Source organism: Pseudochaenichthys georgianus, chromosome 3 (genome assembly GCF_902827115.2).
Source record: "Pseudochaenichthys georgianus chromosome 3, fPseGeo1.2, whole genome shotgun sequence".
NCBI classification, from domain to species: Eukaryota; Metazoa; Chordata; class Actinopteri; order Perciformes; family Channichthyidae; genus Pseudochaenichthys; species Pseudochaenichthys georgianus.
Window position 1 is genome coordinate 33700446 of NC_047505.1, and position 27252 is coordinate 33727697.

General features: G+C 39.9%; 1 protein-coding gene across 1 annotated transcript in view; it reads left to right on the forward strand.

Annotated features, from left to right (window-relative positions):
* The window catches only part of igdcc3 (immunoglobulin superfamily, DCC subclass, member 3), a 64541-nt gene extending 37924 nt beyond the window's left edge, over positions 1-26617 (forward strand). The window contains exons 6-14 of the mRNA XM_034103409.1: positions 3565-3723; positions 7597-7762; positions 16644-16891; positions 18058-18222; positions 18471-18659; positions 18986-19090; positions 19234-19369; positions 19511-19721; positions 20681-26617. Coding sequence (XP_033959300.1) covers positions 3565-3723; positions 7597-7762; positions 16644-16891; positions 18058-18222; positions 18471-18659; positions 18986-19090; positions 19234-19369; positions 19511-19721; positions 20681-20806 — 1505 coding nt within the window. The 3' untranslated portion in view covers positions 20807-26617. The remainder of the gene's footprint in view (positions 1-3564; positions 3724-7596; positions 7763-16643; positions 16892-18057; positions 18223-18470; positions 18660-18985; positions 19091-19233; positions 19370-19510; positions 19722-20680) is intronic.
* Positions 26618-27252: the final 635 nt, after the last annotated feature.

Here is a 27252-nt window from a genome sequence, read left to right on the forward strand (position 1 = left end):
TTTAGCACTTTTTATTTGAGATGTGAAGCTATTTCTTAGCTGCCTAAAACGTAGCCATTCTACCTCTGAGCCTGATTTCCTAGCCTTAGCCCAAGCATTATTTCTCTCATGAAGTAGACTGGACAGCTTAGCAGAAAACCAGGGATTGTTTCGTCCCTTCACTCTAAATTTACGCAGAGGTGCATGTCTATCTATCATTTTCATAAAACCAAGATAAAAACAAGACCATGCAGTTTCTACATTAGCACACAAATTGATTCTACCCCAATCAAAATCAAACAGATCATGTAAAAAACCCTGCTCCACAAAGTGTTTTTTGTCTCTCTTTGTGATGACACGTGGTTTAACCTTTTGGACCTTCGTGTCCCTAATTGAGGCAGTGGTTACTCACATCATTAGCAAATACTCCCACAGATGAGTATTTATGTGGAACATTTGTTAAAATTAGATAAATTAAAGAAGATTTATTTGGGGACTTAATATTTGGGCGAGTAGGACTGTCTATAATCTGGGTAAAATTCAAAGAGGTACAGGTTTTTAAAATCCTCTGACACAGAAGTTAACCAGTCCCAATTAAAATCACCAAGCAGCACTATTTCCTTGTAGGAAAGTTGTGATAACATCATCATTATCATATACTCTGGGAAGAGAATATGTACTGTGCTTGAAAACTGGATCACATCATCATGTGAGGTTGACTTTGTGACCTGGAGAACATTTCAGCTGCAACATTAGCTTGTTGATAAGCTTGGGATATGAGATCTTTTTGTAGCCATTCGTGGTGAAGGCATCTGTGCTACTGCTATTGTATGCATTATGTTTGACCCAACATTTCTACAGGCATGGCAGAATATGGCACTATTTTCACATGAATATTCTAGCCCTTGTCTATTTGTATACCACGAGCTGCAAAATGACCGCCTAACCCCACTGTACAGGCGGGTACTTGTTTAGATATACCTGAGCGGGCTCTGTTTTGCCGTGGTATCCTGGCACCTGCGGGCCGCAGAGGGGCGGCGTAGTTTCGGGCGACAAAGACTGCTGCTTCGGGGCGAGTCAGGCGGGAGTAAGCTAGTGTCCACAACGGAGGCTCACGTGATGTCCCCATCTGACCTGTTGCTACGGTCTGCAGTAGATGCAGTGTTGCTGGCGTTTAGTGATGGTTGCTTTAACCATTTTCGTATAAATGATTATCCACAGATGTGTGTCACTGCTGTGGAAGCACTTTGGAAATGATGCACGCGCAGCGGAGCAGGTCACGCGCACCTGACACAATTTGTTGTTTGTATTTTTCGCTCCGTTCTCTTTTTTGAATAGAGGGTGCACAACATTCAACTGCCCCGACGATCCCGACGTGAAGCCTAAAGGGTAAACACACCAGGTTTACTAAACTACCCGCACAATTTGTCTGGTGTCGGAATGTCTCGCTATGTTAGTACATTCTTAAAAAACAAAACACCATTTAATGTCGGGTTAAAATGTGTTGTAACTGCATTACTGAGCATTGTAACGGGTAATATATTACCCACATTTCATTAGTAATGCGTTACATTACTTTGTTACAGCAAAAAGTAATATATTACTGTAACTCCGTTAATTTTGTAACGCGTTACACCCAACACTGTATACCATTAGTTTCCCCCTCCCACATTTTGTCTTTACTATCACTCAAGGTTTGTCGTGACCATTTTTCCAATCAGGTATCTATTTTCTTTACCTATTATGCAATCTGATTTGCTGCTCTAAATGTAAATTGCAGCCCCTCCCAAGCATTTGGGCATAATCAGATTGAGGGTATTGGTTTACACAATGTCACTAGAATGAAATGCTAACACGATGGGATTTGTATGAATTAGATTATGGCAGGGAGGCTGGGACAAGGTGCATAATGAATCTGATAGTTTCACATCAGTCACTCTTAAGGCCAGAGTTTGTTTGCTGCTATTCATTCAACAGCACCACAGCCCACTAGCTTGTGCTCTTTCTCTTCTGACACTAAGTTAATTAGTGCCTTACAGAGAGAAACTGATTGAGGGGGCAAGAGAGAGAGAAAGAAATATAGTAGAAAAAGGTAAGAAAAGAACAAGACGGCTTTTGATGAGACAAAAGCTCTCTGGACTGAGAAGTTAGTGAAAAAATGAAATAATAGCAATTAAACAAATCGTAGTGACAGACGCAGAGCAAAACGGCTCGGCAGGGAAGCTAGAGTGATTTATTGCATTTCAATAATTTGTCATGATTAATTACTAATATTGTTCTCTACATAATCCATCATCACCAGATTACATCTTCATTGGATTACGTTTAATAGATTTGTGTGGATTGTTCACTTCACCTGAAAAGCTGTGAGAGGGACTGTGTGTTTTCTGTGATGCTTTGCAATGTAGGGCCAGTAAATATATCTGATATCTGATTAAAGAGCATGCCACAACTCATATCTTCACATTAGCTGATTTTAATTGCATCATTATTTTCACTGAATTTGTCCAAATTGTCTGTTTTATTGTTGATCTTGTTATTGTTAATCCCTTTATAATCCCTTCATAATCTATATTGTTTTCTATGTTTTGTAATAAACACATGAGTGTTATTTAAAGGAAGACTTAATCACACAGCATAAACTAGAACTGGCTATGCTTTAATCATTTTCATTAAAGGTATAAAAGCGCTGTTTTGTGACCATATGGTTTTTATGGAGTCCAAAATGGTGGCCATCTCCCTGCCTTCCTGACTGGCCATTTAACATGTCAAATCTGGACCATACAGGTTTACAGGCTGCAGATGGAAGTCATAAATAGGATCAGTATGCCCCCTTGGCCCCATAGCTAATATCAGAGGCAGACTAGTGTCATTGTTGGGGTAGAGACTGCAGATAGAAGCACTGGAAAGTGTGAGTTTATCATGTAAGTACAGCAGGAGGAGGCAGCTATGGATTAGGGAGATAGGAGATTAGACGCTGCAGTTAGAGTTCCTGGCCCCCCCGGTGGCGGCTGGAACATCTCCTGCGTAACTGTTTAAAAGCAAAAGTACTTTGTTAGACAAAGGAATAAAGAAAATAAAGTTTCAGCCCAAGTGGGAAAGCTTTTATTACCTGAACACCTACTAAAAAAGCTGCACTAACAATAACAAATGAACAAACAGATGATGAATGTCCTCCGTAGGATGTCACCCTGACAACAAGTTACCTTTAAGACAACTAATTAAAGCATGGACGCCGCTCACACAGCACACAGGAACTCAGTGAGCATCCTTTCTTTATTAAATTTGAGTCTGTTGTATTTTCTGCTTTGTCAAATGACCTTACAATTCTAAGGATGACACACTGGGCTTTAATAGCTGCATCCTTGACCGATAACAGAACGACCATTGCCTCTTTCTGACTTGTAAACGTTGTTTTATTCTTTCTTGCTGGGGATTCAAGCCCACTTTGACACATTTACTTCAATGTAACATGAAAACATACTGTAGATGTGCACACCTGGTCCTTTTCTTCTGCTGCCCTACATACAGTTATTATTTTCCCATCCTTCTCAATTCGTCTCTCTCTCTTTCTTCCCCGGGTAGACGGCCGTCCCATCGGTGTGGAGGGCATCCAGGTACTCGGCACAGGGAACCTGATGATCTCAGATGTGGGTGTGCAGCACTCAGGGGTCTACGTATGTGCTGCTAACAAACCGGGGACCCGCGTTCGCAGGACTGCTCAGGGACGTCTGGTGGTGCAAGGTGAGTTCAGGATTATAGGAAAGTGCTATTTTTCAAAATGTTGTGTAGGAGTCGTGGAGAGAAACACAGAAATACTGCTGGATTCAGGTGATTAGGTAAAGCTTGTGGATTCTGTGGGTGGACCCCTGTGTGCAGGCACTCGGACTGCCATGGGATAACTTCACCGCCTTCCCATCCTCAACACAAAGCATTTCTAACATTGCTTAGCTAGGTAGTAGCTGCTTCGAATAGTGAGATGGGTTAAATGCAAAGGCTATATATCACTTTATGCTTTGGTGTGTATATGTGTGATGATTAAAAGTGTATTTAAATGTCATTTTACCTGACATGTACATGATTCAAATCAGTAAGGTGGATATAATTAATAATGAAAGAAAAACCTACAACATCAAATGAAGCAGTCATTTTTGTAAAACCAACCTTTAAGTACTACTGATATTCTGTACAAACTGTGAAGTCCACTGAGACAAATGTAACATTTGTGATATTGGGCTATTGATTGATTGATTGATTTAAGTCACTAAAATGTTGTTTAAAAAAGCTTTTACCAATGTTGCCCCTTCCACACGGACAAGAAACCATGAGCAGTTTAGTACATTGGAGGCACATGTAATTGCATCTTTTATGGCAAAAACCTTTTTCGAGATTGGGTGAACCGGTGTGTTTTGTGTCCAAAGGGATACTTGTGATCAGAGATAAAAAAGCGTCTGTTAGGAGAAGGTTTATAGACCAAGTTGGCGTGAATTCAAGAAGCATGCTCGAAACAATAATCTAAGCAATTCTTTACACTTATATTTCACAGATAAATCATGTCAATGGTTTGCAGGCATGATTTACTGTGTCTTTGTGTCAAGTATTCTCACTTCACAATCTTTTACCACAGCGTGTTAATCAAGTTCTGCCACAACTTGACACATTCAACTAAAGGACTGTATTTCTCCTGCTTATTTAGTGTGGTAGTTATCAGTCTTTTCCCATAGGGAAAAAAGCAATTTGCGCGTATTGAATTGCAGGTTTTGATTTTTATAACTCCTTTGAGTTTAGTCTCTCAGTCCAACAATATACACAGTATCATCAATACAATGTAACAAGCAGTCTTACTCATATACATTTGCTTTAGGCTATTTTTATTATATGTACAGCACTTTAAATAAATAAAACTTGATTTGATTTGATTTAGAAAGTGCAAACGTCAATCCTATAGTTGTACTCTTGCTTTGCAAAGCCCTGTAGTAACCTGATAAACTCTGTATAAGAGGTGGATGTGTGTAGTAGGGTTACGATCAGATTGTTACCATGCAACAAGGCCAACTTTGTGAGGTCTAATTGTATAGCCACTCTCAATTTCACAACAAAGCACAACTCGAACGAAGGTATATCCAGTCCAGTAAACCTTCAGTATATGAATGTAGGATATTTTTATAACAACACTTTTTTAACAAAACTATAAAATATGTTGTCAATAAATTGTCATTTGTATAAATTATATGTATAGTTAATTTGTTCTACTGTACCATGCAAAACCGGTATTGTCATTTAAGCCTCCGAAGATGCTTTTTATTATTCTACTTTTCTTCTGCTTTATTATTCTCTCTGTGCATTCATCTTCAAACGAGTGACGTAAACTGTACCAGGAAAGTGTTTGATGATAGGCCAGAGAGATGCATGGCTTGACCAATGGGATTAGCCCAGGTGTGGGTGGCCCCCCCGGTGCATTAATTGTCACCAAGCAGGAACATACAGCATCTGCCTCACACTCACATATTGATCAGATGGACCAGGCTTTGATTACTGCCCATGGCAGTATTGATCCTGGTCAATATTTCATTTTATCTGCCTGTCAAGTCAGAGACAAGTGTCACCCCAGTAGGAACAAAGCCATGGATGGTAATCATGTGTCAATGTCTTAGAGTTTGTTATGGATTTGTGGAAAAAACGATGTACTGTTACCTAAAATCAGTGTAGGAGATGCTTATTTCATTATAGGAAAATATAAAGCTTTAGAAACTAAAGGTTGTTGAAGAATTATTATTTTGAAGTACAAATAGTCTAGTGTCTACTTGACACCTCTGTGAATATGAGAGGTTTTAAATGGCTTTCAGTTCAGAAAGAAAGCATAGCGGCCAGTAACTCCAACCAAATGAATGCAGACGAGAGTACTGCTCATTTATGTTCATTTTAAGGTTTTCCTTTGGGATACAAAAATAAATCCAAGCAAAACGAAGACTGGGGAAGGAGTCACAGTGTCACAGTGTCACAGCCCAAAAGGAAGAAAAAGAGTGAGATGTATGGAAGGTGCTGTGATCCAACCAACAGGTGCAGATTATTACTTTCATCGAGGTCCCTTTGACCTTCACCCTTCAAGACGGTCCTGAACGTACACGCTGAGTGAGAGAGGAAGAGAGAACGAATACAGGAAAGAGGACAAGATGAATATATATAAGAACCCTCACACTGTCAGCAGCCATCATGCAAGTGCCTGAGGGCCCCTTAGCTTTTCTAATGGGAAAATCGAAATGCTTACATTGAAAAAGTGTCAGAGAAATGTTTTTCTTTATGGACGGGAACAACAAGGAGGACAAAAGAGCCGGGACAAAAGTCAAACATATTAAAATTGAAGGGAAATAAAGACATTAAACAAAGATATTTGAGTGGCTGGAAATGTTGCTGTTGATGTTACCTGTAAAGCTTTACCTTGAAAAGAACAAAGCTCACAATACATTGATTTTTGCCTAAGACTTATATGTGACATTCTGCCATAGACCTTTGTTTTTGCACAAAATATATTTTTAGTGACATCCCATATACACAGCAGCTACTGTATAGCTCACATGTGCACCAAAAAGGTATTAGTCCGATGCGAAAAATAGTCCCTAATAAATTGCACTACATACTTCTGTTAAAGAAGCTAACTCAAAAGATGACCTGTGTATGTGTGACTTGTTTTTAAGATGTAACGCTGGAGGAATGGGCTTGAAACTAATAAACACTTAAGCTTTGCTCTTTATGAACAACTGTTGCCATTTGAGATTCATGCAGGGGTTTTCTTAGCATTAAAAGTCACTTAACATAATTGAAAATAGTTTTATTGTTAAAGGTGACATTTTACAATTTGCTCTTACCAGGTAATGATGATTTAAATGATCTGTTTTTTATCATCCAATATGATAGTCCTAGTGTTCAAGCTTTCTACCCTCTAGTGATTACTCCGGGATATTATAATTACCATAACATTTTTCTTATTTAATATGGGCATAAATAATTCAGGTTATCAAATCACTGATAATGTCTGGGACAATAACGAGTGCAGAGGAGAGACTCTGTCTGTCAGCACCCAACCAGTAATTAAACTGCAGCGGATAAAACCGTTATTACTGATTCAAAGAAAGAACCTTCTCTGCTACCAGAATCCTTTCATATGAATAAGTTATTACCACTAATTGACCATAGCTGGAAGCCTGTAGCATAGGATGAGAGAGGAAATGATGAAACTATGAACTGTAGCACATTATTTTCATGAAAATGTGTTGCTCTCTTTTAATTCCCTGTATCTTTATTGATCTGGTGTCTCATATAATCCTGCTAATTGACCCTGTGTTATAGATTGTAACGGTATTTATATCATACTACAGTATAATGCAGTACGGTGCTTCTTTATTGTAATTGACAGCTGCCTGCCTTCAGGGTGGGCTGTCCTATTTCTCCTCTCATTCTCGCTTTGTCTTGCCTTTTCTCTTCTTATTAATCATATTGTTTTTTCTTGCTTTGTTTTCTTCTTCTGACACTTGATATAACGTTTGGAACCTGCTAAAATCAACCTCTTTCTTTCTCTGGCACTGATTAATCTGTCTCCCTTTCTCCTTCCTCTTTCAGCTCCGGCAAAGTTTGTTCAAGCACCCCAGTCCATTGCTCGGCCCGTCGGCACCACCGCTATCTTCACCTGCCAGGCACAGGGCGAGCCGGAGCCCCAGCTCACCTGGCTGAAGAACGGGCAGATCCTGGAGCCCGGGGGCCACGTCAAACTCAGGAACAACAACAGGTGAGGACAAACATGTTCCCTGTATTCTTACATATATATAATCATATAGGAATTCCTTCAGAATGTTCTGGGTTCAGAAAACCAGATCTTCTGCTTCCCTCAGCCTCTATGCACCCCCCTTCCGTTTAACCACCATGGGGTCTAGAGCCTTCAGCTGCTCTGCACCCCGCCTCTGGAACTCCCTCCCACCTGACATCCGCAACACTGACTCTCTCCCCATTTTCAAATCACGCCTCAAAACATATCTCTTCACACTCGCATATCCACCCTGATCGTTATCCATCACACATCCTCTGTTTTATTTATTTGATTTGTTATATACTGCATTGTCTTGTTTATGTTTCTTATGCTGGTGTTAGGTATTGTGTATCTTGTTTTTATGTGTTTGTACGGCGACCTTGAGAGGCGCCTATATAAAATAAATGAATTATTATTATTATTATTATTATTATTAAAACAATAACCAAACAAAACTAGAGCTCTGCCTAACATTTACATTTGGTGAAACTTCTCTTTTTCGGCTTGTATTGACATTTTTTTTAAATAAGAGAGGTCTGCTTAGCAAAGTTCTATGGCATCATGTTTTTTAAGACTTTTGCAGTGCTAACATCTGATATACCAATGCATTCTTCATATTTATATTCTACATTCTATTTAAAACAGAATGGATAATTCCTATTAGAAGATAGGTTGGTACCACTTTTAAAAAGTCACCCATATTAAGACTCTTTAAGTCGTATTGATGGGAAATACAAATGGTGATCCAGCCTTATTAACCTCTTTATTAAGGGTGACTTAGGACTCGACATTATAAATGGCCCGCTGGCCCAGAAGCACTATTTAGACACCCCGGGCCAGCATAACGTACTTTCCACTTGCCCGCTCGGGCCACTAAAAATATTGCTTTCAAAAATGTTTCCTGTGGTATTTTGACTAGCAATTTAGTTAAATTGTTTCGTTTATCAACGCTACAACATAGCGTTCCGTGAGTCGGTTGTCGTTGTTGGGGGAAAAGCAAACAGCTGTTTGCTGCGGAGCACAGCGCGAGCAGGCTCCCGTGAGCGGGAGCGCGCTCCTTCACTACAGACTATCGCGCCACCTAACCATTCGACAAAAATGTTTTTAATACCAGCGGTAGCCGGGCAAAAAACAATCTTAAAATAAAAGAAAGTCACCGGAGGAGTTAAAGGAGAGTGAAAGTTTCAGCCAGCTTGATCAATGGTTCTAGTGGTGCAGTGCCGCGTCCTAAAACCCTTTTATAATCTATCGATTAGATTTATAATTCGAAAATTATAAAAGTAGGGTAGACATGTGGAGATTATCCGGCTGAACAAAACGTGCATTTATCAAACAGGTTTGTTTTCCACAGACCTTATTTCCAGCTATTTTCCAAAACCCTGTGGAGAAATCCCATTGCTTTTTGTCGAGGGAAGCAGCTTACTTCATGGTTTTAGGACGAGTCACTGCACCTCTCAATATGATGGCAATATAAACAAGGTCTTCTGTCGGCTCTGTACATCAATGCCGACCTATGCTGACAAGTAAGTGAAGAGTAGACAATACAAATAATAATACAGCAGACATTTTTTAACAATGGCCACAATATCATTATTTTAATAAACCAAATATGAACAATTGAGGGAAATGAGGAAGAACTGATGATTCAAATGTTGTAGTACAAGTAGTAATACATTACTACTACTCCATAAATTAGGCTTCTATTGCAACAAATGTGTTAATTTTCTTCATTATTAGTCGATTTTTTTGTTGTTGGACGAATGCTCCGGGCCAGTGGTTACAATGGTGGGGCCAGTGATAATACAATTCCACACCCCTTGCGTCTTGTTCTTCAACAAGAGGCTCAGGACTCCCTAACAACTTCGTCCTTTGTCTTGCAAAACAAACTAAAGTTTGCACTTATTAGAAAGTGGTTCAGTTATTATTATTATTATTATTATTATTATTTGAATCTGAAAATAGAGCAATGATATAATCCACCACATAATACGAGCTGTCATTAACACATCGCCGATCTCCTCTCAACCGTGACGACAAACTTGGACCGAGCTCGCAGAAGTAACATGGGTGTCAGTATTAATCACTGCTGCCTTGATCTGATCATTGGCATCATCACATTTTCAATTTATCTGCGTAACTGTTGCCTCTATCACGGCAGCTGCTGGAATACACGCTTGCCAAGAAATGAGCCTCAATTTATTTGTGCCTTTGTATGCGAGCAGCGTATTGACTGGATGTTGGAGGCTTTCCCATGGCAGTCCCCAGGAATGTCGTTAGGAGGAGGACCCCGAGACAGGCTCTGCTAGTTATCATTCCCAGTGCCACACACTGTAAAACCTGCATTTAGTGGGTTACAGTACTGTAGGTGGACAGAGATCTATCTTAGAGATAATAGAGGAGCAGTTACACATTGGATCTACTGTTCAGCAGTTGTAGATGCTGCATGTGAGTTTTACAGAGTGATAGCTGATAAGATGTCATGATCAATAGTTTTCCTTCACATGGTTTCAAGCACTTGAGTGTCCAGCCTGTTGCTAGTACTTCTGGGTGTGTGTGGTTTTAAACTGTGACACTCCATCCATTAAAGTAAATTCTGCATTTATGCATTCCTGAATGTGGAAAGTTACATTTCTCCAGTTGACCCTTGCAGCCAACCATCCGTGCATTTTGTTATTATTCATAAAAGAGAGATGTGAAGTGAATATATTGAAGTTGCACCCAAAAAAATCATTACTTGCACTCCGTAGCAGTGAGTGAAGGGAGCGGACACCTCCATCGCTCACACACACTGCTCCACTCCCACTTGCCTCCACCAGTCCATATTAGTCAGAGAGATTGAACGAGGGACTAACAAAGGAGGAAAGAAAAGAGGGGAAGAAATAAATGAAAGGCCGGAATCAGACATAAAAAAAGAGGAGAAAAAATGAACTGGGGGTCAGATGAGAAATGATGAGTCGGCAGGAAGAACAAATTAGAAGAGAGGGAGAAAGATACAGCGGGTTCAGAGAATCACAGCGTTTTCCACTTGCCACCATTAGTGTATGCTTTAGACCTGCTATAATGTGCATGTCATGCATCACAGACTCTGCTCTGTGATTGGTTAAGTAGGCAGGTCTCAGCTTGAGATCTACCATTAGCTAATTATCTCATAAACTCAGCAAGCTGACCAGGAAAAGCAGTCAGCCATATGGAGAGCAGGGCAGCGTGATGTGCATCTTTTTGTATTGTGTAGCTGAGCTGTGAGGAGAACAGAAAGAACACATATCAGTCTGAGTCGTTGTCATTATGTCGTAATCATTTGTTCATAGTTTAATGTGAATATCAGTCCTATCCAGAGTGTTAACCCTGAAATTATAGGGTTATTATTTTGTTTTTGATAATGTTACTATTTCCTGGATTGCGTTCATTCGCAACTAAAAATTATTCTAATCATTGATTAATTGCCGATTTATTTTATTATGAATAAACTTACAAAAAAATTATATTTTTAGAGTTTGGGAAATTTTGACTTGAACATCACAATGTCCCAAACTCTAACCCCAAACAAAAATACTCTTTGTTTATTATTAATAGATTAAAGTAAATCCCAGCAAAGATTCACATTTGCAAACCAGTAGGCTACAGGTGTCATTTTTACTGTTTTGAATACAAAAAGAATATGAAATGTTTTCAATAAATTGGATCTAAATAGAGTAACTGATTTATGGGTTAGGGTTAAAAATGTGATATGTTACCAGTGAAATAATGTTCACACCTAGCGTGGCCTGGGAACAGTTACCAGAATTGTTAAATATAAGCGTTTCCTCTCCCAGAATATAATTTAGTGGAATAGCGTTCCATGGTTAACATTTCATGTGCAGTACACACATTAGAGGAGAAAGGGGTCCAACAACCAACCCCCATGATTAAATCAAATCAAGTCAAGTCAAATTTATTTTTTATACTATTTATTTATCATTGGAGCCGACATGCTCTCCCTGCGAGCTATAACCATCCGCTCAAGTTAAGCTGTTTATGAAATTAAAAAAAATAACTTAAAGCCAAAAAAGCTATGTGGTGTGTTTTTAGTGCAGTGGAGGTCCTGAAAGGAGGGAAATGATGTGGCAAAGGGCACAATTTACCTCGTGAACCAAGGCAAAACAGCAGTAATGATATGCAAATTGTATTCAACAGCTCTGGGCAGCACAACAATTCTGTTCTTATCTATAGATAGATATACATACTCTATCGGATACGGGAAGCTTGCATATAGTGAGTGCAGTGTACCTAGCAGAAATATTTTAATTAGTGTGTGTGTGCACAAACACACAAAAGCACATACACACACATACTGTACACTAAGGTTTCTCCCCTAAGCCATCTCTCATGACGCTGACCTTCAAAAGCAAATCGGACAAGGGAAGGAAGGGGAATCGATTGTACATTTCATTCATACACATGCATGCACACACATTAATCAAAAAGCAAGTGAGCCCTGTATGTGCACACATAGCCCCGTGGTGCATGCCATCATTCGTTTTCTGCACACGCATAATCAAACATGAAAATTCACCAACGTGTTGCACTATCCAGATTCGTCCGCACGCACTCTTTACACACTTTACACAAACAAGGAAGACACAGCGACGTGAAAGGCTCCATAAGATGCGATGATGTCAGAGAAAAGCCGATAAGCTGCTTCTGTAAACAGAACATTATTGGGCCTTGTTCGCCAGGCTCCTGAGAAACATCCTATTGTAGCTATGATGTACTATATAAGGACTTGCCCCACTATAAAGCCACTAAAGCTAACACTTGTTATAATCCAACACGTACAAGCTGTGATCTCACATCAGACAGTGAAATAATCGTTAGGTTGAAATCCAATCTGTGTTTTTTTAAAGTGATACTGTACTGTTGACGAACATTTAGTTCTCTCTTGTGGTGAATGAAGATTTAAAGGAAAGATCCCATAAACATTTGATCAGTTTACTCTCTTTCTGTAAATAATTTAGAATACATATATCCTTTTTGACACTGGTGTAGAGAGAGTTTAAGTTGTATAGTAAGGGAAAGAACATGCTTCAAGTGTGTGTGAGCATCGTGGTGTGTTTTATAATTAATGGCCAACATCTGAAGGAAAAGGCTGCACACAAACCTGGACATTTCGTTGCAGAATCCTTTCAAAGGGCTTTATTTTTTCCCTTTTTCTTCTCTTTCTTTCACCCAGACTTGCCTTTCTTGTTTGCGGCCCCTCTCTGTGCCCCACATCCCCCTTTCCTGCCCCCATTACAGAGAGCTGGGGCCTGGGCATTGGCCTTGAACTCTGACCCAGCCTGTAATCAGTCATATCCCTGGGCCCTTCCCTCCTCTCAGGCCAGAGACAGCTCATCGTTCCTCCCCTCCCCCTTTCCCACCTCTTCCTCCTGTTCTCCCTTTGTCCCCATAGTTTTCTCCCCCTCTCCCTCTTGCTAAATCAACAATGGCCACGCTGGCTTTTGATGGGGTGCTGCTCAGAGACAACGGTGAGTAAACACAGCCGAACAACAGGCCCAAGGCCCCTCTGTCAGCCACTCCCCTGGCCCACGGCCTTATCCATCAATCTGTGAAGTGACCTTGAACTGATGAGTAAATGATGGTGTCAACCTGTCAGGATAGGACAGCTTGGCTCTGGAGATCATGTAAGACAAGCAAAGAGCCCAAATTCAGGCCATCTACCGCCCAGACCTCTTCTTCTGTCTCACTCAGACTTCCCATCCTTCTTTTTTTTTCTCACGCCTTGTAGGGATCTTTGGTGGCCTTGCTGTGTTGTTGAATATTAATGTATTGTACAATTTGGGGCAAAACTATTTATTTAAAAGCTCTTTATTTAAAATCATTATAAGAGAGATTTAAAAAGTCCCTTGAACCTTGTGTGGTATTGTCCTCTCCTTGACTGAGGATGTTTGAAAGAGAAACTGTTTTTATCTTATTATATTATATATTATTATTATTACCTATAGAAGAAAACAGTTGTCCAGACAAAGAACTTAACTTATAAGAATATGTAAAGGTTTTTCTTTTACCTTAATCAACAAAATTGCAATGCAGCCTAAAACAAATTATTCTAAACATCGGGCATCCAACAGGTCTGTCAGGTTTGACGCTATTCTCCTTTGCCAAGTTGTTTCTAGAGTCTCTAAACAAAACAAAGTATTGGTTCACCCCCAAATATGATGCAAAGGTGAAACCAAAACACAGAATCTTTCTTATCTTAGTAAAACATTAAATGAAGTCTTAGCCAACAAAAAACACTATTGATCCCACATTTTATATGGGATATGTGAACAATCTAATTTATAAAAGTTAAAATATACAGTATATCTCCAAATTACTTCTCTGTCTCTTACTCATAAACTTATTTTCGGATACTCCAAATGTTGAAACCACTAAAGCTTTTATCGTTTTGGAATTTGGAAATGAAGTTTGGACATCAGGTGTGGTATTTCATAAGCTAAACGTCAGCAGGATCAGACTGCGCATATTTGGCAATCCATGTATACATGTGTCTGTGTGTTCTTGCATGTGAGTGAGCACACATGCCGGCCGCTACTGAACTTTCTGAAGCGCAATGTCTTGTGAAATGTCCCTGCATTCCCCCGGCCAGGCCCGGTGGCATCGGGGCAGTGTGTCCCCGGGGCCTCTTTGCGGCGTTTGGTCAGGGCTGCCTGTCTGCAAACACTCCATCCATCGCTGATATGAAAGGCTGTCAGAAATGTGATGGTTGAGTAGTGAGCTGAGGCTGGCGACTGCTGCTACCTCAGGGGTCAGAGGTGAGATTGGCTCAGAGTGGGTGAAACACAGAGGGCCTCTCTGACCTGATAATTGTCCAGATTGAATCCACCTGGCAGAGCGGGGAGAATAATAACTCTTCCACCTCTCAGCGTATTCTGACCCAGATTAGAGACGTACAGTAATTGTATCCCAGCCAGCACATCAATTTTGAAAAGCAAATGGAACGATTCTCTTCTCCATCCTGCCTGCTGACCCGGCACAGCACCCCCTCGTCCTTACAAATCCATCCTGACATACCACGCTGAGGCTGGTTGGACTTCAGCGCCGTGTGTCGATAGCTGAAATGCCAATTTCTTCATGTCCAATTTCACAGGTCCACAAGGTGGTCGGTCACAGTCCCCATGCACCGCACACGGCTGATATGTAGTTCTTTCAATAAATGCCATGCTTTCCCTCATGGGGATCAACCTGTCATTTCTTAATACATTTTAATTTAATACAGCAATTATGCTACCTGTCCGTCAAAGAAAGATTAGAATCTGTTCAACAGGTTCTTACAAATTGCAAGTGGCGGATTAGGCGGGATGCTGCAGGGTGTGGTGAACTCCTGCGGCATTCAATCCTACTGTTTCAACTTAACATCAGAACCAGCAGCCAGAGGGGTTTCCTTCTTTCAATTGAAAGGCGCTTCTGATCTCTTAAAATGCCAAAACCAAGGTATTTTAAAGCAGAGAAAATAGATAAAGTCACAATACAAGCCCTTCAACATTGCCACGGTATACATTATGTGAGCGTTTTCAATTTACTCCTCCACATTTTACTCTATAAATACAGACGAAATGGCCATGGTAGGAAAATGGCATGCAGAATTGTTTTTGTGCCACAGCACAGGGTGTCATTTCAATAGTATGTTAAATGTTTTATTTTTGCCTTAGGGCAAATAAGAGGAGTGGAATTATTTATTCTCATCTAATAACACCTACTCAACATGCGCACACACACACACACACACACACACACACACACACACACACACACACACACACACACACACGGCTTATACTTCTCCTATAACAGGAGACAGGCCAGTTGGGAGGGAGGGAAGAAGAAGCAGCAGAGGTACAGTAGAAAGACAAAGAGCAGAGTTGTAGATGTGCGATGTGGGGAGCGTCGGGTGGAAGAAAGGGAATACAGAGTGAAAGCATTGAGCGTGGGAGGATGTGTATGTGTGTATATAGGTATGAGTGATGAGGTGAGTACATTATGTGGGGATGGACAGATGAAAGGTTTCACTGATCTAGTTAAATTACATTTTTTGAAATAGTGAAATAGATTTATCTACTCTGTGAGTTCGAGTCGAAGACGAATCAGTTTGAAAGTGCGCGCTCTGCATGAGTAGTGAGGATCTTCTGCTGCTGTCTGAAGTGTGTGATGTGTGGCTCTTTCTGTAACTCACTCAAACACACACACACACACACACACACACACACACACACACACACACACACACACACACACACACACTTTTGACATGCTGTCACAATGTCACATTCATCTTCTTTGCTCTGTGCAGTCCTTTACATAAAACTATACATTCAAATGTATCTACTAGAAGAAGATATAATAAGTACTTTCTTCAATAAGGAAAACTAGTTAAAAACAGATATCATTGTTATTGTTTGTTTGTGTTCTTTGTAATAATTGTTTCTCTTTGTACATACAATCAGTACAGACCACTGTCTCATTTGTATGCACAGATGTTGCTTTCCATCTCTAAATGACAAACACTGGTTATGCATTGTCGAAACGCATTAAAACGATTTTTGATCAGAAAAACAGATATTAATTCAGTTTTAAAGAAAAGTGTCACAAGGGGATTTTTACAATTGTAGTTATGTAACAACTTTGGTACATAACATCATAAAATGTAATTAAGATTAATTTAAAACAACTATTAACATCATTTTAAAATGAACTTCTTTGGGTTTGAAAATTCAAACATCTTCTCTTTCATATTGATGTCAGAGAAACTAAACATCCCCCTTTTTCTTTTTTATTTCCCACTTTGATTCCTTCCTGTCCCCTCTCTTCTGTCCTGCTCCTCTCACAGCACTCTGACGATTTATGGTGTCAGCCAGGACGACGAGGCGATCTACCAGTGTATCGCTGAGAACAGCGCCGGCTCCACACAGGCCAGCGCCCGCCTCACGGTGCTCGGGGCCAACGGACTGCCCGGTGTGCCCTCCCAGGTGCGGGCCGAGGCCCTCTCCCCCTCCAACATCCAGGTGTCCTGGAGAAAGCCGGAGCAAAACACGCAGGACATCATCGGTTATGTGCTGCACATCCGCAAGACTTCAGGTAGGGCTGCAATGCAGATCTAGATGGCTATATGCAATAAATTACATGAAAATAAGTCACCATTAGATATGATGATGTGATGAAATGCTTATACTGAAGTGATGTTGATAGACATCACTGACACTGAGTGGCTTGGGGAAACAATTGGCGAGCAGGACTAACACACAAATTACAAATGGTGCCAGCATCCCTTAAATAAATGACTGTCACTCTCATCTCTAATGCTAATTAAGGTGTTTCTATGATCACTTAAATATGTCAAAATGAACACACAAGGAAGTGATCTCATGTTTCAAGTTGCATTTTGTTGTTAGAAAATCTGAAAAGGACCCCAAAGAGAAACAACCCAACAGCCCAATAAACAGTCTCAATTACTGATAACAGAAACTCCCAGTGCGGGTACACTTCTATCCAATGCCAACTTACAGTGGCAGTGTAAAATCATAGAATCTAATAAATTACCAAAATTGTGTTTTTGCAACAGTACGAGTTCCTAGCCTCTACTATATACTGGGAAATAATGAGGATAATTAAATAACTAAACTTCATATATTTTGGCCTTGGGATCTATGAGTGTATTGGAATGATACTGTCTGTGTGTGTACATACATGTGCATGCCTGTTTACACACATGCAGTATGTTTGTTACAGCTTTGGGCAAGTATGTGTGTCTTGTGTGTATTTGTGTGGGGTGAGGGTCTCGTAGCGCCAGCTGCTGTTCTCCTCAATAGTTTCATCAGATGGATAATTAAGGGCCCTGGGGGCCAACCAATAGGATCTGCTGTAATTACCCTTGCAAGATGGTATGGCCCAATGGTTTGAGGGCTGGATGTAGATAGTGGTTATGGTTGGTTGTCTCTGGATTGAGAGCAATACAATGCTTTAACACAGCCTTTGAAACTCTCCCTTTTGCCCCCTCAATCTCCTCTCTCCACCCCTGCAATTCAGCCAACCATCATCATTCAGGCTCCCAGGGCCAAACTAGATTAGCTATTACCTAACGGAGCTGTTCTGATAAAACCAGCAAAATGGGCAATAACCATAAAATCATGACAGAAATAGATTGTATTTATTGTTTCCTCTCTTGATCCCATTTCCACCACTTTAACGCCAGCTCCTGATTTGTTTTCCTATTTATGTGTTTTCAACCCATCCTCTTCCTTCAGACCCTGCGGAGATGGAGTATGAGGAGGCCCTCAGTAAGGCGACGCTGCAGCAGATCATCCGAGACCTGGAGGCCTCCACCAGTTACTCTTTCTACGTCAAGGCCTACACATCCCATGGGGCCAGCAAACCATCGGACAGTGTCACGGAGACCACTCACGGGGAGGGTGAGCTGGAGAAAGAAGAACACAAACACACAGCATATCTATCACTAATAATAAACATGCTTGGAGGTTTGCAATATAGATTTGAACTGCTTTCTGAGAGTGGGAAAAATGAAATATTTTGAGCTAGTAGTCACCACTTAACTGTAAATCTTACTAAATACGCGTAGTCACTATTCAAACCACAAAATATAAACTTCGACTATCATATTGTTGCAGCATTTTGATTAAGGGTCTGTGCTGTGTTGCAGTGCCAGCGTGCCCTTCTCTCTTCACCAAGGTGATGAACAGCAGTGTTATACAGACAACGTGGGAACCTTCCTCCAAGATGGGCCAACAACAGGGCTTCAGACTGTACTACAGAAGAGCCCACACTCCGATGTTCACCGGCCCCATCCTCTTCCCTCGCAACGTCACACAGTACAACATCACTCAGCTGGGTGAGATGTGTAGCTCGTTAGGATTTAGCTTCATCAACCGACTGATCTCTATCTTTAAATCGTATTGTTATCTTCATTAAGAAACCTTATTTGAAAATTGTGATCTGGGTGCATAAACAAGCAGCTCATAATCTCTATGTGGAGCTGTGCTGGAGATTAAAGTATGAATCAAAGCACAAACAAGTTATTTATGAATTTCAACAAAGAAAATGAGTGAAAGTGTCACAATTTGATCAATCTTTTAGGTTTAGTTGACTTAATTATTGATTTACCGTGGCTTAAAAGACATATCTGAACATCTCTTTCCGTCTTTTCTTTTTGTGCAGATCCTTCTCTGGTCTATGAGATAAAGCTGTTCGCATACAACCAACACGGAGATGGCAACGCCACCGTCCGATTTGTTTCTCTTCGAGAGGCGTTGGAGAGATCTGGTAATTGTCTGACACATCTTTATGTATTTACACACTGTTCCACATCACATCCAGGTCATCTGATTGTATTGCTTCTTCCTGACTTAGCTTTGTTTACACAAACTTTAATGATTGTTTGACTGAGGTGTGCTGTGTCTCCTCAGTGTTGGATGCCCCATGTGACTGTGTGAAAGATGAACAGAGCAAAACATCCACCACAGGCATCATAATCGGCATACACATCGGAGTCACCTGCATCATCTTCTGTGTGCTTTTCCTTGTCTTCAGCTACCACGGCAGGTCAGTACAAACATCATGTGTAAACCAACAATAGTAGTAACTTAAATAACTTTCCAATAATGGATGTTCCAGGTTAATGTCTGCCTATCATGTGTGTGTGTGTAGCTGAGTTTCATGTGTGTGTGTTCATGTAATCCCCAGGTTAATGATGTGTAAGGCGGTTCAGGCCACCCCCCAGGCGGGACACAGCGCTGTGCTGGAGTCCTCCTCCTCCTCCCAGGGGGCCTCTGGGCTCAACGGGGGTGCCAGGAGAGAGATGGAGGTCAATGGCAGCACAGCTGGGAAGAAAGTGGCCGACAGCAACGAGCTTGAGAGACTTTTCACTCAGCCCACCACACAAGATACATGCATGGTGAGTCCTGGTTACGAGAAATGATATAAACTGAAAGCCATTCTGTTTTAAATGTGACATGATATTACAACCAAAAATGTCCAATGTTAACATCTAGCACAGCTTACAGCCTCATTTCCGGGTTAAAGTTTGACATGCTGCACGTGCTTTAACTGTGCACAGTCACGGTTTTCCTGTTCAGAGATTATTAACAACCTCACAGGAACATCCACTTTTACTTTAACTAGAAAGCTTGTTTTAAAAGCACGATTAAGTATAATCTTTTTATCTCTTGTGTTCTTGGCCACATTCTAATATCTCAGAAGTTACTTTGGTAAATGTAGTGTTTCATTAACTGAAAGCCTTGCCTGGAGCTGCAAAAAATGCAAAAAAAATATCAAGCTGTAATAAAGTGTAGAATTTGTAATCTTTACATCTGTTGTACTTTTATTCTCAGTCATGCCCAATTTATTTCCAAGAAGGCATGTTAAACAGCTCCATATACTTATTTATCTTGATCAGAAAATCCTATTTAGCAATATGTGTGAGAGGCTGAAAATTATGTGTAATGGCTTTAATCCAGGCTTTAAAATATTTACCACCTTTTGAGCAGAAACAAACAACAGTATATGTTTTTTTTACCTCTCCGAAATGTTTCAATCTTTTCCTAAAACCAAAATATGACCTAAAGCATTGTGTCTCTTTGGTTTAGAATAACTGCAGGTTCTAACACTCACTACTTATTGTATTACTACATTTAGGCAAAACCTTAGGAAGAACATTTGGCGTAGGCTAAAGCTACAGTGTTTTATACCAACCTTATTGTGTGATGAAAGCACTCAAAAACAAAGTCGAGGTTAGGAATAATGAGGATAAACAAAAGCCCACAGGCATCGTGGTGGCTGGGAACCTGCCATGTTTCCTGCCTATCTCTACAATGTGCTCTCTATCTAACTCTATTTATAATTCATGTGTTTCAGTCTGACTCCTACGTGCTGAATGACACCCAGCTGTCTACGATACCGCTGGACGAGTTTGGGCTGGAGCGAGAGACGCAGTTCCAGGAGCGTCCTGCAGCCGGAGCGGGTCGGCAGGACCAGGGCTGATCAGGACGAAAGGCCCCTCACACAACACTGTCCACAGTGTCCACTTAGACTCTTCTCTCACTCAGGTTGACAAGTGTTTCCTTTCAAAGTAGTTTTTCCTTTTGTGCAAATTTGGTCTTTTGTTAATTTTCTGGTGTTGGGTAGCACACAGAATAGAGGCCCCAGAATGTCCTTGTTATACAATGATGATTTAATTTTTAAGTTTATAAATATATATATATACGTATATATCTTTATCACCTATATGTCAAAGTGGTTATAAGTTATTGGTCTTATCTCTACTTTTCTGTGGATGTCAAAGACTCCTGCTGCCTGCTCACACTACCAATGATTCCACCTTATCGCTCACAGAAGACCTCAGCCTTCGTCCAGGGACTCGATGTATTCTGTCTCAGGACATTGTTTCAGTGATACCAACATATTAAATGAGGTCTTGGCCTTCATACAGGCTCTAGACTTGACTGTGTGAACCTTACGATTCAACAAAAACCTACCTCAGCCGGAATGAATGTGTTGCGGGAAGCTTTTCGGGACATGACCTTCCCCTGTGCTCACAATTATGTTACATGCGGAGGAACTGATTGGTTCGAAAATTACAAGATCAGGTGCCGCACTACCTCAGATGTCAAGGATCGTCTCTCTTCTCCTGCTTGTTGAAGCAAAACGAACAAAAAACGAGTATCCAACATAAAGCACTTCCAAATGCTGAAGTTAATGTTCTACCTCAAGATAACAATGTTAATATTGTCGCTGTTGTTGTTGTTGTTTGTCTGTTTATTGCATAATGAAAAACCCTCTTTTCTCTCCCCTCTGTGAACTCCTGGTTTCCCTCTGTTGATGAATATGGTGTTTGTAGATACAATGTCAGTATCTCATGCAAGTTGACAGACTGATACCCTGTTGTATGAATTACAGTACGTTAGGTATGAATAATGTTGTTCCATTTTAAGCCTTTTTTTTTTTTTAATGAGAAGAGCGTTAGAGATACACTGCATTGATAATGATGTTTCCAGGGCTCTTTACTGCTCAACGAGTCATATTACATCATGTTCAATTGGACAGCAGGCAAAATGATGTAATATGCAGACATCATACATGTGTGTTGAAATAGCGCTGTGATTGAATTGTCTATTTGTGTGAGTTTGTATGCAGATTTTTTTTTTTTTGGGAATTAATGTTTTCATAGGTAGGCTATATGATTTTTGTAAAACAAGAATATTAAGCACAAATCTTACCCAACACATTATGTCACAGTTGTTGGTGTACTGACTTAAAGAAATTGTTCTGGCAAATACGCTTATTGCTGACAGTCGCATGATACCACTCATGTTTTATCCAAGAAGCTACGGCTGCTAGACGATTAGCCTAGCTTAGCATGTACAGTGCAGCACATCTTCTCCCCTAAAATCACATTTAAATATTTAAATTACTGTTTGAGCACAAATAAAATAAATGAGAAATAACTAAGATATTAGTGAGCTTTAGAGGTTCTAGGTTGTAGATTTGGTTAGAGCAAGGTTGGCTGTTTCCCGTCATTCAAGTCGTTATGCTTAGCTAACACTTCCCTCCCAGCTCTATCTTCATACTTAGATGTTGGGAAATACACACATTTTCTTTATTTGTATATATAAGGCTCAATTAATGTACCTATTAGGGGGGATTATGTGCTGGATTATTTCTTGACTGTGAGCAGTAACTCCAACTAATCATGACATATTTAACGGACAGATGTGAGAGGTGTATTGGTCTTCTCTTACCTGATCAAAACAAACGAGTAAGCGTGTTTCCCAAAACTCAAAACTGTTCCTTTGATTTGAATGGGATGCAGTGTACGTACGTCTAACCTCATTCTGGATATTTTTTTGATATATTTCTTATTATAGTGATGTTATTTTATTGTCACATTCTCTGCCTCCTTTTTTAAACAAAGTAGTAGCCTTTCAGACTTACGGTGCCCAGGAGACATGACAGTTGCTGGTCATGCTTGACTATTGATACTTTCTTCCTCAAAAAACGCAACTGCTGCTCAGCCTCCTCCCTCCTGTCAACACTGACTGGTTTAAGTGCTTCAGGAATACCATGTTAATAATATCGCTGGATGTTGACGATTACAGATGTAGTGTAGAGCAGGGTGAGGGTGACTCTCCAATCACAGGGCTCCTTTCCCGGCTCTCTGTTTCTCAGTCGTCACATACTGTACAGGACTTGCTCTGATGCATCATGGTTACCTACCTCAACCCTGTTTTTGGCCTTTCTCTCAGGTCTTAATGAAGGAAAGACACAGAGTATGAACAAAGGATTAGAAGAATACACACATACTTATATAAAAATGTACATATATATATATATATTACAATGGTCGCCACATGCTGGTCAGACAGGAAAAGGGTATACAGTAAAGGAGGGAGAACTTTTTCCGGACTTTTATCTCGTGCACTTAGGCTATTAAAAAAACGGTTCAATTTCATGCTTAGTTTCAAGAGGATGTGAATGTGTAATTTGGTTCATTTTTTTTCATATCACAAGCCTTCAAGGTGTTTGACTATATATTCTCTGTTGAAGGTTGATCACTGAATAAGTAAACTGGAAAACATAGAGAGGGTGGCACTTACAACTCCAACACTTACAACTCAAATTAATTCATTCCGTTCTTGCTCCTTAACCTCAGGTTAATTGGTTATTACCTAAACCATGCTACATTTACGGTAAAAATATTGGGAATTTCTGACAGGTGCCACATTTTCCACTTAGCAAAAACAAGCACAGAAGTATAAAAGTTTGGCAAATTAGTCATTTGTTTTAATGTTTGCAGTGTTGACCTAAATGGTTCTGTTGCCTCACTTCAGTGCAAAGCTAACATTGAGTTGCACTTTACAAAGACAACTACACTTTACCTTTATCTACATTGTTGGTGTTTAATCCAAAAAATGTTGTTTGGTGTAAGCTGGTCAGCTCACTTGGTAGCTATTTTTCTGCCAGCTTTCCCCACTTTGCGTTTGCAAAAATAACAACTCTCTGCTATACTGACAAGCAGCAGAGCTAGCAAGGCTAGCATTTGGTGGTTTTACAGTTTTACCAATATTGAAGCTGTTAAGTAAATGAAGCATAATGAGCAATGAAAATGTAGGAAATTGGAAAATTAAGAATTGACATTCACCTTGACAGTTGTTTCTGTCCCCACAGAGAATCACCTGCCACCCTCGTGTATTTTTCAAACCTGCATTAGACACAGTTTATATTGTAGTGATCACCATCGGTACTGTAATGTTATGCCTTATGAATTTCTTTGTCTATGCTTATTTGTTTGCAGATGTTTTCCCTGCATTCATTTATTGTATATAATTGTACGCTCTGGTGTTAATATTATGTTACAAGTGTTGGAAAAACAATAGTGGTACTTCAAGATAGCAGAAACAAATGCTTGAGCCTAAATGTCTCCTGCTTGTATATTTGTATACCTACCAACGTGATTATGTAATCTCCAGGGCTGCTGCAGCCTTAATCAGTGTATTTACTGTTGAGAGTAATTTCACTGGGGAAACAAGTGGTGTGCTTTTCTCTCTTCCTTCCTTCCTCTGTCCCTCGGTGTAATTTAGGGTTAATATCCTGCAGGAAATTGCCCACATCTCACCCGTGGATGTGACAGATTTTAGTGCCATACTGTTTAACCTGATTCACTGGGGATGTGGTGCAGTGACGATCATGTTTACGTGATAAGACTTTGATAGGTCAGGTTGTCATTTTACTGTTTAATATTAGAACGTGTGTGATTTACCGGAGACTGACTGGCTGCTGTAACTCCATCAGCAGAAGGAACATGATTCCTTTGCTGACACAGAGATAAAAGGGCCTTTGTCTTGTATATTTTGCAGCCTTGGGAAGTGCTATATCACCAACTAAGCTCCTGTCAGTAAGCCAGCCTCTGTTTCTCTATTAAGGAATCCTGAACTTTGGACAGGGAGAGTGTATGCTCAGGGACTCTCTGATCCTTAGCGGGCCGCACTTGGCCTTCTGGAATTGACAGCATTTCCCTCTTTAAATTCTGCTAATGCCCAGTTAAGGGATGCCTTTTTTGTTGGTCATTTTACATAAATAAAAGAAATAGTTGGCAGGATGATAAACATGTCCTCTTTTTGGCTGCTGTGCTAGAAACAGATAGGGACAATATATCAGAAAATAGTTCAAATGCCATCTTAGTTTCCCAGAGTGTGATTAAAAATGTGGATGTAGGGATTAGACATAAACACAAAGTAACAACTTCTGCGAATATATAATATGTGACAACTTCAGGGAAATCACATTCACAAGGACACTTCAGTTTTTCTTTAGATCTCAGTCGAAGATTACTGTAAAAGCCTATAAATCCTCCAAAAGGCCGCCTGGATTACCCTAGAAGTGATCGTCTTCTGTGGTAATGCTTCTCGCTGCGTAAAACCTAAATGACTAAAAACCTTCTGTAGTTCTCTCTTTAGTGTTGATATTCATTCTAATGCTGTAACTATTCACTCAATACATCTATAAATAAATCGGCATAACAATTTATTAACCATTTAACACATTTCTCAAGCACTAAATGAGGGTAAACTGAATATTTTTGGGTTTTAGACAAAAAGTATTAAATAATTTATCTTGAGCTTCAGGCAAATCAATTGTTTGGGACATTTTACAGTAATGTTTTAACTGTTAACTGAGACAATAGTTTACTGAAATAAATAAAGGTATTACATAAGTATTAAAATACATTTAAAAAACATTAGTTGCAGCTGCATTTTATTCATACTTCTTCTCAGGTTCTCACAAAAAAGGCATCCTGGGCTGGGCATGTGCAGGATTTGTTTTGCATTGCCAGTATATGTCTCTAACTGTGTTGACTATACATGTGTCTGTGCAATTCTCTGTCTTATGCATTTACTGAACCCAGGTAACCAGATCAGAATGACCATATTCGACTGGTTAGACTGACATTGTCTCTGTATAATGTCTGTCATGGATGTAAAAATACAATGCTGTCAATGGTTGATCTCAAGGGCAAGTATGTTTTGGGTAACCTGAAATATTTTCTCTTTGGTTTCTCTGAAAGTCCAAAGCCTCTGCTTGAAATACATTACCTTTATCTGATATGGTATTGATCATTGTGGCACCAAATGATCACCCGATATGATTGTGAATTGATTACATTTCCGATGCATTTATCTCTATGTCGTTCTGCTCTGAGACCCCGATGACTGTACATGTCAAATAATGCTGAGTTTAAAGATTTGGAGATGGTGATTTAATGTAAATGTACTTTAATGTTTGAGATCAGTATTATATTTTATATACCTCTGTCAGAGAGAACCCTACAGTAGATCTGCATGAGAAATTAAAAGCTAAAGTGTTATTTAAGCTGAAATGAAGTGTTGGTTAGCATTATTGGACTTGTGATGGTAGCTGATATTTAGACAAATAATGACAGAATAATGTTGTGAGCTCAATATGGTGCTATTGATGGTCAATCTGTTTTGATGGTGTGTATTAATGAAAATAGGTTGAGTGACTTTTTTTCCGTTGATAAATCTGTCTTGCTCTCGCTGATGTCTGATTATCACCTCATCTTCATCCTGTTCCCACCAGTCATCCTCACGAGTGACTCGGGGTGAGATCCTGTCAGTCCTGTTACCTTTTAAACTGACAAGCTGTTTTGATTTTCCTTCGCAAACCCTCTTTGCTTAAGGACAATGTCTGTTCTGTATTGATGTTGTCAACCCTCTCTAAAGCCGCTGGGTGATCCCTAATTTGGCCCCAGAAATAAGAACAAAGCTCCTGGGTCAGATCTACTGTGCATGCAGGTGATAGACCCCCCCCCCCCCCACCCCACCCCTTAAAACCTGCCCTTTGAGGTTAGCGTCAAACATGAAGGTGAATAACAGCTTGTCAGTAAAAAACATCTTTGTTTAAGCTTTCAGAGACATGCACTGTAAAATCAATTTACCACATTCACGTTTGTGATTCTCAGTCTAAGCTTTGATCCTGCAGCACTGCAGGCAAAATAGTTTTATTTAGTCTCAAGATAAAATTATGCCAATATCTTGTTGCCATATTTAACCATGTAGGCATAAGAATATCTGACCTGCTCTTGCCCAATGTTGCTGGTTTGTATCCAGAATTGTACTCATATGCATAAAATAGATGAACTGAGGTGAAACTATTTGTAATTGTTTATATTGTTAAAGATTAGTTCAATCCTGATTGGTGCACAGTTACCACCAGTTTTTTTACTTTATTGGCATTGTCAACCAGGACACGACCAATGAAAGCATGGCTGTTATTTATGTTCACCATCTCTTCTGGATAGATTGATATATTAACAGTATATAAGCTGTCCTGGTTGAGATGATATAGGACAGGAATCTTATCACACACAAAACTAGTTATGTTAGGTTTTTGGAATTAAAAAAATGTATGTC